Source organism: Mesocricetus auratus, unplaced genomic scaffold, assembly GCF_017639785.1.
Source record: "Mesocricetus auratus isolate SY011 unplaced genomic scaffold, BCM_Maur_2.0 Super-Scaffold_100015, whole genome shotgun sequence".
NCBI classification, from domain to species: domain Eukaryota; kingdom Metazoa; phylum Chordata; class Mammalia; order Rodentia; family Cricetidae; genus Mesocricetus; species Mesocricetus auratus.
In genome coordinates, this window is record NW_024429198.1 from 41,656,597 (window position 1) to 41,671,441 (window position 14,845).

Consider the following 14,845-nt stretch of genomic DNA (forward strand, 5'->3'; position numbering starts at 1 on the left):
CAATGCTCCTCCATGTCCTTCCCATTACTCCAGAGCTCAGATTCGCATAGACGCCTTGTTTTCAGTCTAGCGATGGAAGCTGTAAGCTTGTATTAGGTGACTTAATGCCCGGCACAAGTGTTGGATGGGAACATGAGTGGCAAGATGAATGAAGGGATGGATGGTTGGATGAAGGATGAATGAATACATGGGTGGATGGCTAGTTATCCTAAACACTCACTGGCAGGCTTTTCAGAGGCTTCTAGGTGACTGCAAAGCCTGGTGTAAAATTTCTTTTAGTAAACTGTGATATAACAAATGCAGCCCTACTTCCTTACTTTTTTGATTATGAAAATAAAAAAGCTTAATGTAGAAGATGTGTCAAAGTACAAGGAAGAGATGACAGTGAAACTCCCCCTCCAAAAGTGTCCTGCTCATACTCTGAGTTGGCATGCAGATCAGGTCATCGCGCACACACACTCATCCTCAGAGACAGGGCTCCCGTTGATTCTGCCAGCAGTTGTTGGCTGACTCCAGGCCTCCTGTCTGCAGTGACCCAAGGCCTGGAGGGACGAGACCCACCCTTCTCTAGGCTGTGCCCAGCTTGTTTACCTCTCCTCACCCCCCTCAACTCCACCACTGCAGGCTCCTCAGTTTTCCTGAAAGCGCCTCAGAAAAATCAGAGGACAGTACAAGGCAACAAAACGAAGGGGGTGTCATCTCTAAGATCTCCGGACTATGAGGTCAGGAAGGGGCATGAGGTACCCGTACTCTCTTCTTGGTCTGCCATGTCCCAAAGCAGAAATAGTAAACTACACAAACTTAGGGATGTCCTATGATATTTATGTGAAAAACCAATAAATCTGGTCCACAGGTTGCTCTCCAGGTCGAAACCGAAACCCAAAGAGGGAGTGTTCCCTCCCCCTAGCTCTATTTACTACCATATGATCTACATACCCATGAACATCTGTGTGGACAGGAGTGGTCAGCGCTTATGGATATGTAAAATCACTCCCTACAATTCCCCTTTTAGTCTAAAGAAAAGATTTAGACTTAAGACAAAACTAAATTGTGTCAGTAAACAAAATGTCTCAAACATATATATATATATATAGCATATATACAAAGAAGATGACAAACAAATTATAATCTACCCATATCCTATCCTAAGCATATCTATCCCATCTAAACCTAAGCTTATTTGAAAGAGATGCCCAAGTCTGAACACCTCCTTCCAATCCCAACCCTAAAATAATTGAAAACTAACACTAACAGGTGTAAACTATCCTGTAATATCAACAGTAGGGAAAGGGGGCATAGTATTCTCAAAATTACTTCTGCTGAAATGAGACATTGACAATCTCATGGGAACCAATGGGAAGAAAATGTTAGTGTAACAAGAGTCTTAAATAGATTAAATAGTCTCTGTTCGGCAGGAGATGCTTGACTGAAGTTATTGACTGAAGCTCTAGCCAGAGAGTAGAAGGTTCACCGTGTCGGTTCATTGGTCTGGAGTTGTACAAAATGATGTAGTCCCAAACCTATTTCAAGATGGTACTTGTCAGGTGGAGTCGATGATGTGGGGCAGTTCAGATGCATCCATTTGAATCAGGTGGAGTCGATGAAGTGGGGCCCCATATTCTTTCTGAAGTGTCTGAAGATTGCTGTCAGGAAATTCCTTGTTCTCTGGAAACTCAAATGTTAACAGAGAAATTTTTAACTTTTCTATGTATGCATACTGGGAAAGGCAACAATAAGGAAAATAGTAAACATGAAGGAGATTAGACTTTCAGAAAAGGAACCGAGTATAAACAGATGACAGTCCCTAGATTTGTTTTCTTCTGTCTCATATCAATGACTCTTTGATATAATACAGAAATTCTGAATTTTACTATAACAACATGCTTGGATTTAGAGTAGAAGAGCCAATCCAACTCCAAAGCCAGCTTTAGTTAAATGAGTTGGGACTAAAAGAGTATTAACAAGCAAGGAAAAATGGGTATTATAAGAACAAAATAGAGAGATTTAGACATTGATACCACACAGTGCATTATTGTTTGTTTGATGGTCCTTGGAGTAGCTATCCATTCTTCTTCAGGTATCCATATATTCAGTATTTTTCGCTGTTTGGAGTTGAGTTTTCCTGTGAGGACAAAAACAAAACACTTCCCTTCCTTTGTGAGGTCACCTTACATGTTATAGAATATGACTTTGTAGATGAGCTGTCATCTTTCCTCCTCCTGAGGCTTCTTCTGTTCAGATCGAATCTTGATCAATTTTGATAGAATCCAAAGCTTTTCTTCTCCAAAGGCAATACCCCTTCCCCAACGTAACACATATCCTGTTTATGTGTTTCTAGACTGAGGTCATAACATCCTTAAAATGCACCAGTTGGTTTAGTTCAGAAGTTTTTTCTGTAGTCCAGTGTCTTTCTGCAGCTGTTTATCCTTTTTTGTTAGCATTAAGAAAGTTCAGCATTGGCGGGCAGAAGTGGCGCACGCCTTTAATCCCAGCACTCGGGAGGCAGAGGCAGGCAGATCTCTGTGAGTTCAAGGCTGGGCTGGACCGACAGCCTCCAAAACAATACAGAGAAACCCTGTCTCATAAAACCAAAAAGAAAAAAGAAAAGAAAGTTCAGCATTAGTAAAGCATTGTGTAATCTGTGTTTAGGGGTCTTTGTTTCCCCTGGCTGTTTATGAAGCATTTCTTTTAAGGTACGGTTAGATCTCTCAACCACTGCTTGTCCTGTAGGATTATGAAGTATACCAGTTACATGTTTTATGTTATAACATTTGGAGAAACTGTTCCAATTTGCTGGAGACATATGCTGGAGCATTGTCAGTTTTTATTTGTGCAGGTATACCCATAACAGCCATCACCTCTAAGAGGTGTGTAATAACAGAATCAGCCTTTTCAGAGCTGAGGGCAGTAGCCCACTGGAAGCCTAAGAACGTGTCTATGGTATGGTGTACATATTTCAAACTTCCAAATTCTGCAGAGTGAAATACATCCATTTGCCAAATATCATTTCTGCTAATACCTTTGGGATTACTGCCTGCTGGTAATGGAGTTTGATTATAGAATGAACAGGTGGGACAGTTTCCTACTATTTCCTTTACTTGTTGCCAAGTGATAGAAAAATCCTTCGTTAAGCCTTTGCTGTTAACATGGTGTTTCTTATGGAATTCTGAAGCTTCCAACACACTTCCTATTAATAAATGATTGATCTCATCATTACCTTGTGCTAGAGGACCTGGCAGACCCATATGGGATCTGATGTGAGTTATATATATAGGATGGGTTCTATTTCTGATGGTTTCCTGTAATTGTAAAAATAATGAGGTTAATTCCGTATCATTAGGAACAAATTCTGCAGTCTCAATGTGTAAGACGACTCTCTGCATACTGAGAATCCGTAACTATATTAAGAGGCTCTGTAAAGTCTTTAAGTACCATGAGAATGGCGTATAACTCTGCCTTTTGCACAGAGTTGTAAGGGCTTTGAACTACTTTACTTATTTTCCTGATTTATAACCTGCCTTACCTGACTTGTTTGCATCAGTGTAGAATGTAAGAACTCCAGAGATTGGTGTTTTTCTTACAATACGTGGAAGGATCCAAATTGTTTTCTTTATGAATTTGATTCTCTCTGTTTTGGGATAATTGTTACTGATTGTTCCTAAAAAGTCACTGCAAGCCCTTCCATATTCATTATCCTTCCATAAGGAGGAAATTTCCTCATTTGTTATGGGTACAACAATCTCTGCTGGGTCCTTCCCAGTTAATTGATGAAGCCTTAACTTACCTTTTAATATCAAATCAGAGATCTTTTCTATATATGCCTTCAATTTTTTATTCTGTTTATGTGGCAGAAATACCCATTCTAGTATTATGTCTTCCCTCTGCAATAATATTCCAGAGGGGTATTCTCTGGATGGCAAAATAACCAGAATGCAGTCCAGTTTTGGATCCACACGGTCCACATGTGCTTCCAATATCCTTTGTTATACCCATTCTAATTCTTTTTTAGCCTCAGCTGATAATATTCTAGGACTATTTAAATCCTTGTCTCCTTTTAGGGCCATTTTCAGGTGTTTTTAAATCATGCCCTTCTAGCCGGGCATTGGTGGTGCACGCCTTTAATCCCAGCACTCGGGAGGCAGAGGCAGGCGGATGCCCGTGAGTTCGAGACCAGCCTGGTCTACAATAGCTAGTTCCAGGACAGCCTCCAAAGACCTGCCTCGAGAAACCAAAAAAAAAAAAAAAAAATCATGCCCTTCTACTCCAATAATTGTAGTTGAGAAATTTCTCCTAATAGTTTTTGAAGATCCTTAAGAGTCTGGTAACAATCTCTCCTGATCTGTACTTTTTGTGATCTAATTTTCTGTAGATCTATTTTAATTTTATAATCTAAATAATTAATAGAATCTCCTCTTTATATTTTTTCTGGGGCAATTTGTAATTCCCAGCGAGGCAAAGTTTCCTTTACTGGTTCAAACATCTTTTCCAACTTACCTTTTTTTTTAAATCAGCCAACAATATATCATCCATATGATGATAGATTATTTATTGTGGAAATTGTTTATGAATTATTTCCAAGGGCTTTTGCACAAAATAATGGCACAAAGTCGGGCTATTTAACATTCCTTGTGGCAACACCTTCCACTGAAATCTCCGTACTGGTTGAGAATTGTTATAAGTTACCTCTCACTCTCCCCGTCCCATTCCTTCTGTGTTCCTGTTTTATTTCAACTTAAGTTCATGGACTCTTCTGAAGCATAAATATCAAGCTATACAAGTGTAGGGATGTCCTATGATATTTATTGAAAGAGAAATCACTTATGTGAAAAGCCAATAAAGCTGGTCCACACACTGCTCTCCAGGTCGAAACCGAAACCCAAAGAGGGAGTGTCCCCTCCCCCTAGCTCTACTTACCACCATGTGATCTATGTACCCATGAACACACCCACACAGGAGTGGTCAGCGCTTATGGATACATAAAATCACTCCCTACAATGTCCAATAACTTCTATAGGATTTTTAATGTACTCATGTCCCCTGCAGTTTCAATTCACGCCAATAAACTTACAGAGTGGCTCCCTTCCTACTCCCAGGAATAGGTCATTGATCATTCTGTGCTGGATGGTCAATGACCAACAGATGGTGCAGTTTCTCAGCCCATGCAGGGGCTGCACTCATCCTTCCCCCTCAGAATGGAACGAAGAGCAGTGTTTTACATACACTGTGGAGTAACAAAAGTAGGGTGGCCTGATCCCAACACTTGGAAGCCCCCACAGTCACAGGAGCATAAAGTTTTCTTTTTCAGAAAAGCACTTTTTATTATCGTTGTTTGTGTGCATGTGTCCGATGTGGACATGAATGCAGTGCCCACAGGGCCCAGAGCCCTGGGTACAGGCCTTTGTGAGCCACCTGACATAGGTACTGGGAGTTAAGCTTGGGGGCCTCTGCAAGAGCGGTGTGTGCTCTTAACTTCTGAGCCACCTCCCCAGCCCGAGAGAGGTTTGCTTTTAACAACTGAAGGTCCCAGAGCTGGGATTCGAACTGCATGGCTGAATAGCAGTACCTCTTCGAGCTCGGAGAGGGTCTTCAGCCATGTGCCCTTGAAAAGGGCTTAAATGTGGAACCTATAAGTCCACTGCCGTCTGACAGAGGAGCGGGGGAGACTTTAGTAGAGGGGCTACCTCCAAAAATGTTGGAAGGCCGTAGGGAAGGGACAGCAGGTGGCAAAGCACTGTTAATGACCCTGTAAGCCAGGCTGGCTTCCCAGAGGAAGGTGGTCCCCCGGGGGCAATGTGGGAAGGAAACCAGGGGAGATGGAACCAACTTCTAGCTTGTGTCTCCCATAGGCCAAGCCCACCCACAAGCCAGGGCAAGGGATCAGGAGGGAGCAGGGTGGAGACGAGGCAGAGTAAATATTCCATCGCCGGCTGCAGTCCAAAAGCCTTTTCAGTTTGTTTTTTTCAGTAGCCTTTATCTCCTGACCTTGGCATCGGGGAGGGGCGGGAATAGGATGAATTCCACCGTCTTCTTACAGGTTCCATCATGGAGAACGGGGTGAGTTCCTCTAGCACAGCCGACAAACCCCAGCAGCAGCCTCTGACCCCCAGCTTCCAGAGCCCCACCCCCAGCATGCGGCTGGATGAAGGAGTCTCGGCCAGCAGTGCGGCAGCCGCGGCGGGGGAGAGCCTGAAGCAGGAGTGTGACTCCCTGAGCCTGCCGATGGCCAGCAGCACTACCTCCAAGCCTTCTTCGTCCTCATCCTCGAGCGCCCAGGCTCTTGCGTGGTCAGGGCAGCCCCCCAGAGGCTGCCGGGGCCTGCACACAGCCCTGCCCCCGGTGGTGATCTTATCCAAGGCGGCGTACAGCCTGCTGGGATCCCAGAAGGGCGGCCGGCTGCCGCCCTCCTCCTCCCTGCTGCCCCACGCCGATGTGGCCTGGGTGAGCTCCCTGCGGCCAGGCCTGCACAAGGACATGAGCAGCGAGGAGCAGTCCCTTTACTACCGCCAGTGGACCTCGGCCCGGCAGCACCATGCTGACTTCGGCAACCAGCCAGACCCCGCCTCAGGCGCCCGGAGCGTGCACCCCAGGCGGCTGCTGCTCACTGGACCCCCCCAGGTAGGGAGATACCAGGGCAGACCTTGTCTTGGCTGTTGGGGGACATCCTGGGGGTTGGCAGGGATGGCAGAGGACCTCATTCGGGCCTCAGCAGAAGAGCCCAAGTGTGAAAGAAATCTCTTGTTGTCTTTTTCCTCTCCCTCTCTTACCTCCCCCTTCCTGGATTAACGATGGCTCCATCAGGTGGGGAAGACCGCCTCCTATTTGCAGTTCCTTAGGATTCTCTTCCGCATGCTCATCCGGCTCCTGGAGGTGGACGTGTATGACGAGGAGGAGATCAACGCAGGTGAGGGAGGCTTGGCCGAGAGCCAAGGCCGCTTTGCCCGCTGGGTGTCTAGGGTACCCAAGCTGCAGAACCATCATGGACTGGAGACAAGTGAACGGTGGCTCTCAGCTTCTGGGGGCCTCTCCCCAGCAGTAGCCGCGCACCGGGGTCTCATCAGCCTTGGTAGGTAGGTAGGCTCATTGCCTAAATAGGTAAACCCCGTGGTTCTTACCAGCTCTGCCCTGAGCTCCTTGGCATCACAGCCTTTGATTTTACCCAACTGAAGCTGCAGTCCCTCCACCCCCGCCCTGGGACGCCAAAGCTTCTCTGTCACTTGTCACCGACAGGAGGGCCTCTGGGGAGGGTTGAGTCATAAGTGCACTGGGAAGCATAAGACCCCTTCAGGAGCAGAAGAACATGCTTGAGACTGCAAACAGTGCCAAATGCAATGCAAGCTATAGCAGCGTAAAAATCAAATATTCTTTATACTAAGAAGTAATAGCCATACTTCTAATCTTGGGCTTTCCCTCAAAGTAGTTTATGCTACTTAAAAAAAAACCTACATTTTATTGTGTGCATGTATGTATGAGAGGAACACAGGGGCGGGGGACAGAGGACAACTTTTGGGAGTCAGTTCTCTTTCCACCACACGGGTCCTGGGGCTGCAAAGCACCTTCCCTGCTGAGCCGCACTCTCAACTCACATATGATTAATAACAAACACCATCTGCTGCACACACAGTCTGCGCCTGCCGCTGCCTCAGCACCTGGACTACCCCATCCTCGAGTCGCTAAGACCTGCACGAGCTGGTACACTGGGGTTAAGTTTGTGCCCAGAGGGGACAGTGCCATGGCGTGGGACAAGGGTTTAAGCTCTGAAAATGCCTGAAGGCTACAGCTGGAGCCTGGGGAAAGACACTGACTTTGCTGCTCTTGGGGACTTGTGAGGGGGATAGGAGTATTGTACTAGAGCATTGAACACCTGGGTAATTCTAATGTACCGCATACACCGGGACTTTTGCTCACTGCAACCTAAGATTTCAGGCAGCTTCAGGTCTGCTCACCCGGCTGGCATCCCAGCTAAGGCAGGAGAGGGAATGCCAGCAAGGCTTGCCTGGGACCCGGTCAGCTTAGTAAAAACTCGTGTTACTCAGGACTCTCTGATGATGTATTAAAAGGTGATTTATTAGAGTGGCCCCCAGGCTGTGGTCTGCCTCGTCCAGCAATGCTGTCTCCTGATAGAAAGGCCAAGGATTTGATAGCTGTTCAGCTGGTCTTTGGTCTACACTGGGGTCCAAAAGAAGTAGGAAGGAATGCCTCAGCAGCAGGGTGGATGAACTTGCTAGCAAGAGTGAGAGCAAGCAGGCAAAAAGCAAAAGATCCCTTCCTCCATGTCCTTTGGTGTACACTGTCACCAGAAGGTGTAACCCAGATTTAAGGTGGGTCTTCTGACCCCCAAAGAGTCAGTCAAGAAAACCCTTCACAGATGTGTGCATTTGCATGGGTTTTAGCTGATTTCCGATGCAGTCAAGCTGGCAACCAAGACTAGCAATCCCTGTCTCAGATGTTTACACAGTGCTGGGGCCATGGTTCAGTGGTAGAGCCTGGCATATGTGATGTAGGAAGTCCCAGTACTGAGAAAGAACAATAACAAAACCATCCCACAGCTAAAGCTGAGAGTTTTGATCATCCAAATCAGAGTGTTTAAGGAGCACTGGGAGACCCTGGGTCTTATAGGACAGGAATCTGTGAACTGAGCTAGTGAGTTTGTGAAGTAATCAAGGTTAGTGGGGGGAAATCCCCTTCCTGGCCGAAGTCTGAAGGAATGGTTCTGGTTCCTTCTACTCTGGGATGAGAGCTTGCTTTGGGGATGGAGAGATGGCTCAGCGGTTAAGAGTTCTTCCAGAGGACCCAGGTTCAATTCCCAGCACCACATGGCGGCTCACAGCTGTCTAAGTCCAGTTCCAGAGGATCTGGCACCCTGTGGTACACATTCAGGCAAAACACCGATGAATGCTCATAATATAAATAAATTAAAAATAAAAACAATAAAGAGAGCTCATGTCTCTGAAGCGCTTTGTCACACCCTGCCCAGGCTTTATACCCCAGCATGGTGGGGAGGGAGGGCAAGGGGAGGAGGTAGGCCCACCATCCTGTGCCGTCTTGCCCTAGATCACAATGAAACCAGTGGAGTGAGCCAGTCAGAGGGAGATCCCTGGCCTGACATTGAGACTTTCAGCAAAATGCCTTTCGACATCAGTGTGCACGATCCCAAGTACAGTGTGATGAGCTTGGTCTACACTGAGAAGCTGGCTGGGGTCAAACAAGGTCAGTGTGTATAGAGCCAGGCTCAAGGCCTGGGGTAGGGTGGGGAGGGAGATGGGTCACTCCTTTGAGAAGAGTGCAACATTCTGTGTTTCACTCTCACACAGCTACACACACACACACACACACACACACACACACACACACACACACATCTTGATTTTTAAGCTTGCTTAGCAGGGCTCAAATGATACAGCCCTTTTGAGAAGTCCGTGTGAGGAATGAGCATTTCTTTCCAAGCCTGATGTGTGCGTCACGGCGATAACAGTTTCTCATCCCCTTGTGCACAGAGGTGATGAAGGAGTGCAGAGCTGAGGAGCCCCGGAAGCGAGAAACCGTGTCTATGATGCTGACGCAGTATGCGGCCTACAACACCTTCCACCACTGCGAGCAGTGCCACCAGTACATGGACTTCACGCCCAGCTCCCAGGTGCAGCCCTTTGCCCTCGCCTGGGAGCTCTGCTCAGTGTGGGCCCTGTGTGCCCTTGGGGAGAGGGAGACCTGAGACCCCAGCTTCAGGCCCTGGGGAAACAATGTAAACTACTACTTAGCAGCTGCCTCTTCCTCTGACTTCCTCCCTGGGACAGGAACTCTGTGTTCCAGGCTAGCCTCGAATTCCCAACCCCCCTGCATACTGAATGGAATTATAGGCAAGCCTGCGGTGCCTGGCTTTATTTTCTCATATTTTTGTCATTATGGCTACGTCTCAGGGCCCTGCAAATAATAAAAACACACTCTAGAACCCCCAGCCCCTTTGGCATCTTTTTGCCTAGTGCATTCTTACACACAAAAGGAGGAAACAGCAGTTGATAGCAGCACCCCAACTTTGCAAGAGAAGCTCCCTATCGTTTCCCCATTCTCTTCTTAAGTTTATATCTTGGCACTGAGCACTGGGGCCCTGTTGCTTCTAGGCTCTGCTGGGCAAATTCCCCAAAGCAGCTTCTCCTCAGGACCAGCACCTCCCCTTGAAAGGACATCCTGATCAACGGGCACTAGAAACAACATACTGAAAACTGGCTACAAGTCACCTGTTCTGTCACTTGGTTTAGTGGAGAGCTACTAGTCTGTTGACAATTTAATTAAATGGTGTGTGTGTGTGTGTGTGTGTGTGTGCATTCACACGCACGTGTACATGAGGTTGTACATGCATGTGTTAGCTCCATCACTGTGGGCCCTAAGGATTGGTGGCAAGCCCTTTCTCTCTCGAGCCATCCCACTGGTCCTGTTCACAATTCCTCATAGGCTATAGAAGACACGAGGGCCTTGGACTATAAATTATAGGTGTTTAGAAATTTTCTACATAAAAAGTCCCTCTTGACATTATTTCTGTATGATTACAGCACAAATAATATATCCCCACATTTGTGATGTAGAATAAACTAGAATTTGGGGGAAGAACTTTATTATTTTTTTTTCTGAAATGTAATATTTAGGTTAAAACTTTTAGGAGACCAACCTGGATATTAGGTGCTGATGAAAATGTTGTCCTTCCATTAAATCAATTATTGGCTTCATTGTATGATTCATGAAGAGCTATTTTATAATTCCATGGCAGTGGATTGCTGGGCATGCGAACTTCCCAGTAACCTTTACAGACAGGTTCGATTATCCTGGCTTTTATGAGTCACACGGTGTTTCCCTGCTGTCAGTTACGCACTAAATGTTGGAAACACTTCACCTTCCTCTTAACCAAAAGAGGTGGGAGCCGCAGCACCTTTTAAATTCTAGCCCTGTACTCTAAGAGCTGAAACTTAAAGTGTTCAGTCTGACTCAGAGTAGAAGAGTCTCTGCTCCCAGGCTCTTTGGGGAGATGTGTATACAGCAGGGCAGCCCATAGGGACATTTGTCTTTAGAGTGAGCATTTGCCAAGGTCCTAAACCTATGAGGGATAAAGACAGACAATGCCAAGTGTGACTTACCCTCCTCGGACAAGCTTTAGCAGGGCTCCATACTTGGCTCCTGCATCAGTGACAACTATTAAATGATAAAGCCTTTTACACGTCGCTCCTCACAGCCAGGATGTCTGGTGGCACTCATTCATGTCAGTTGCCTGTGTGTCAAAAGTCAAAAATGGTCTGCAAGTTTGGGAACCATATACTGACCGCCGCTCTCTCTTTTTTGCAAATCTAGATGTCTGACTCTACCCTGCATGCGTTCACATTTTCTTCCTCTATGCTGGGAGAAGAAGTCCAGCTCTATTTCATCATCCCCAAGTCCAAAGAGAGTCATTTTGTCTTCAGCAAGCAGGGCAGACACCTGGAAAGCATGCGGTTGCCGCTGGTTTCAGACAAGGTAGGCTAGAGGTTCTGGGTGTAAGGGTTTGGGGTCCTGATATGGGGACCTCCAAGATGCTCACATCTGAGGGTTTTTCTTTCCCATTTAGCTCTCATTTGTTTCCTTTCACAGAATCTAAATGCAGTCAAGAGCCCTATTTTCACTCCTTCCAGTGGCCGCCACGAGCACGGACTCCTAAACCTTTACCATGCCATGGAGGGCATCAGCCATCTCCACCTCCTAGTGGTCAAAGAGTACGAGATGCCACTGTACCGAAAGTACTGGCCCAACCACATCATGCTGGTGCTTCCGGGCATGTTCAATAACGCAGGCGTGGGTAAGCGCGCCCTCCAGGCGGGATAAGAGCGGAGAGGACAGTCAGAACCATTCTCCTGGTTTGCATCTTCCGAAGGCCGCTTCTGGGAATTGTCCTGCCTTCCGGACCATGGGTCTTTAGATTCTGAGTTCTTCCTTCTCCCCTGTTTTGTAATTTTGTAGACCCTAACATTTTTGTTCAGGTTCACAGAATTTCTAACTTCTGAGCACTAGTAATCACTGGAATATTGAACACCCTGGGACAGGACCAGAGTCTTCCTAGTGTAGACTCCCAGTGTTCTTGGGCTGGACAATTCTAGGGCCAGAATGTATCCATGACAAATGTTCCTAGGGTGAGAGGTGACAATGTACCTGATTTAGTGACAAATGTCCCTAGGATGAGAGGTGACGATGTACCTGATTTAGAGGGCCCCCTACTGTGTGTCCTGTCCAAGTCCTGTTCTAGTCCTGTCAACGAACTGGCCTTGAACTCAGAGATCTACCTGCCTCTGCCTCCTGGGTAGAGAGCTGGGAGTAAGGGCCACCACCCCCAGGTTTTTTTTTTTTTCTAACAAGCCAATTTCTGGTTGTTCATTTCTTGCATGTGAAATACTTGATGACATCCTTAGCCTGAGATTCTGTGTCACAGTCCGTTTAAAAAGCCCAATGCTGTTTACATTCTCAATATTAAAGTTCTTAGAACTAGTTACCGTGAAAACTGTGTTACCAAAATGCTTTTCAACATTACAGTTTTGTAGCCATTCTCAGGGGCCTGGAAGACTTTAGTTGTTCTTTTTTTTTTTTTTTTTTTTTGGTTTTTCGAGACAGGGTTTCTCTGTGGCTTTGGAGCCTGTCCTGGAACTCACTTGGTAGTCCAGGCTGGTCTCGAACTTGCAGAGATCCACCTGCCTCTGCCTCCTGAGTGCTGGGATTAAAGGCGTGCGCCACCAACGCCCGGCTTGACTTTAGTTGTTCTTAAGGCTCACAATACGGTACCACGATTGCCAGATTTTTTCAGAGACTCTGGAGAAACCCATTGAGGTAGGCAGATTAATTAGGGAACTTAGGATTCCATTCTCTTTATGACCATATAGTTCTCATATTGTCTTTATCTATGGGAATCTAGGCTGATCCCATTGTTGAAGTGTCTCCTTAGTATAATGGTTATTTCTCTCTTGGATATATACCAACCTCTGGACTTGCTGGATCACGTGGTTCTTCCGGCTTCAGCTTGCTTTGGGTAGGACCCTGCATATTCTCTATAATGTGCCCCACCACCAAGGGACCCTTTCCCTCTGCACCCTTGTCAACATCAATTGGTCACTTTGATGATGCGTTTTGGAGATAGTCCTTCTCAGGTGAGATGCTATCACTGTAGTTTTGAGTTGCATTCTTTGGTGGTTGGTGATACTGAGTATTTTATGTACTTCTTGGCTATTTGGAGTCTTTGTTTTTTTAGACATCTTACTAGGTAGCCATGACTAGTCTTGAACTGGTGATTCTCCTGTCTATACTTCTCAAGTGCTAAGAGTACAGTTGTATACTATCATTCCAAGTCAGCCCCCTTCCTTCCTTCCTCCTTCCTTCCTCCTCCCTCCCTCCTTCCTTCCTTTTCTCCCTCTTTCCTTCCTCCCTCCTTCCTTCCCTCCTTCCCTCTCTCCCTCCTTTCCATATTTGCTGCTCAGCTTTTGGAGCTCCTTATATATTCCAGAAATTAATCTCTTGTTAGATCAGTAATTTTCAAGTATTTTGTCCCACTCTGTATGCTGTCTCTTATTTATGTATGTTGTCTTATCTCTGCTGATTATTTCCTTTGCTTCAAAAACTTCTTGGTTTGATATAATTCACTTTATCTGTTTTCTCCTTTTGAGCTGCTATTTGAAAAACAGAATCAGTAAGATTTCCAATTTGGTTGCAATTTGAAGTGCCCTCAGATTCCATTAATAGATTTTTTTGTTTCTATGAAAAAATAGTAAGTGCATTAAATTATGGATCTTTTGAAGCATATTTATCTACAAAACATGTTTTACATGTTTCATAACTATGAATATTGGGCATCTTTCCACTTATTGGCATATCCTTCTATTTCCTTAATATTTTGTTTCTCACTGTATGTACTGTCTTTTGCCTCCTTGGTTAAGCGTATTCCTGAGTATTGTACCATTTTTATGCTATAATAGAACTAAATTTCTGAGACTGTTCCTTTTAAATTGCTGAGTTCTCTTATTAGTTCTAACAGTTTTCTGTGTATTTGCTCCATGTGTGATATATTGAGGGGGAGCATCATTTTACTATTTCTGATGGAGATCACTTTCCTTTTCTTGCCTAATTGCTGTGGCTAGGTCTTCTAGTACTGTTTATGGAAGCAGGCATTTTCTTGTTCACCACTGCCATGGAAGCTATCCATTTTTCCTATGTGGTCCATACTATATTGAGAATCCAAAGCATTACACAGACTCTTGAGGGGAAGATGTTCCTAAGTCCTAGTTTTTCCTTGAGCTAATCCTACTGTTAGGGCTTCTTCCATACACATTAACTAGTCTTTTTTTTGTTGTTATAATCTACATTTTGTTTCATTTAGGGTGACCCACTTAGAAAGTTTAGTTAATTCATCGTACTTACCATTAACAATCCTTAGTGAGTGCCATATACTAGGTACCTTCCCGACTACATATAACTTTGCCATCACTTCTTAGAGGTAAGGTAACCAAAGCTCAGCAGCATTAACTCATCCAGACAAAAGGCTAAAAAGTGTCAGGACTATCTCAGGCAGCTGTCCCTGGCCTGTTCTCTTGCTCCTACCATGTGCTGTACCTACTGTGCTTTCCTATCTTTTGCCAAATGCAGATCTAGGATGAGTGCCTGTTTCTGAAATCTCCACTCATTATGGCCCTGCCTCACTGTCTGATGCAGGAAGTGGGAGTGGCTGCCTCTAAGCGCAAGCTTGTCATGTTCTAAGGCCCTAGTCACTAATATCCTCTGCTGTGTGAGGTGTCCTCTGTCATAACAGGGAAATGGAATTCTTGAAGTATATTCCTCAGGGTGTACAGTT

The 14,845-nt window shown here is 45.5% G+C and overlaps 1 protein-coding gene across 2 annotated transcripts in view; it reads left to right on the forward strand.

Moving 5' to 3' along the window:
- Greb1l (GREB1 like retinoic acid receptor coactivator) overlaps window positions 1–14,845 on the forward strand; it is a 224,445-nt gene that overhangs the window by 199,225 nt on the left and 10,375 nt on the right. For both annotated transcript variants that reach the window (XM_021235134.2, XM_005065384.4), the window contains 6 exons: window positions 6,035–6,615; window positions 6,799–6,901; window positions 9,052–9,207; window positions 9,495–9,634; window positions 11,335–11,496; window positions 11,611–11,815. In XM_021235134.2, the coding sequence (XP_021090793.1) occupies window positions 6,035–6,615; window positions 6,799–6,901; window positions 9,052–9,207; window positions 9,495–9,634; window positions 11,335–11,496; window positions 11,611–11,815 (1,347 nt within the window). The remainder of the gene's footprint in view (window positions 1–6,034; window positions 6,616–6,798; window positions 6,902–9,051; window positions 9,208–9,494; window positions 9,635–11,334; window positions 11,497–11,610; window positions 11,816–14,845) is intronic.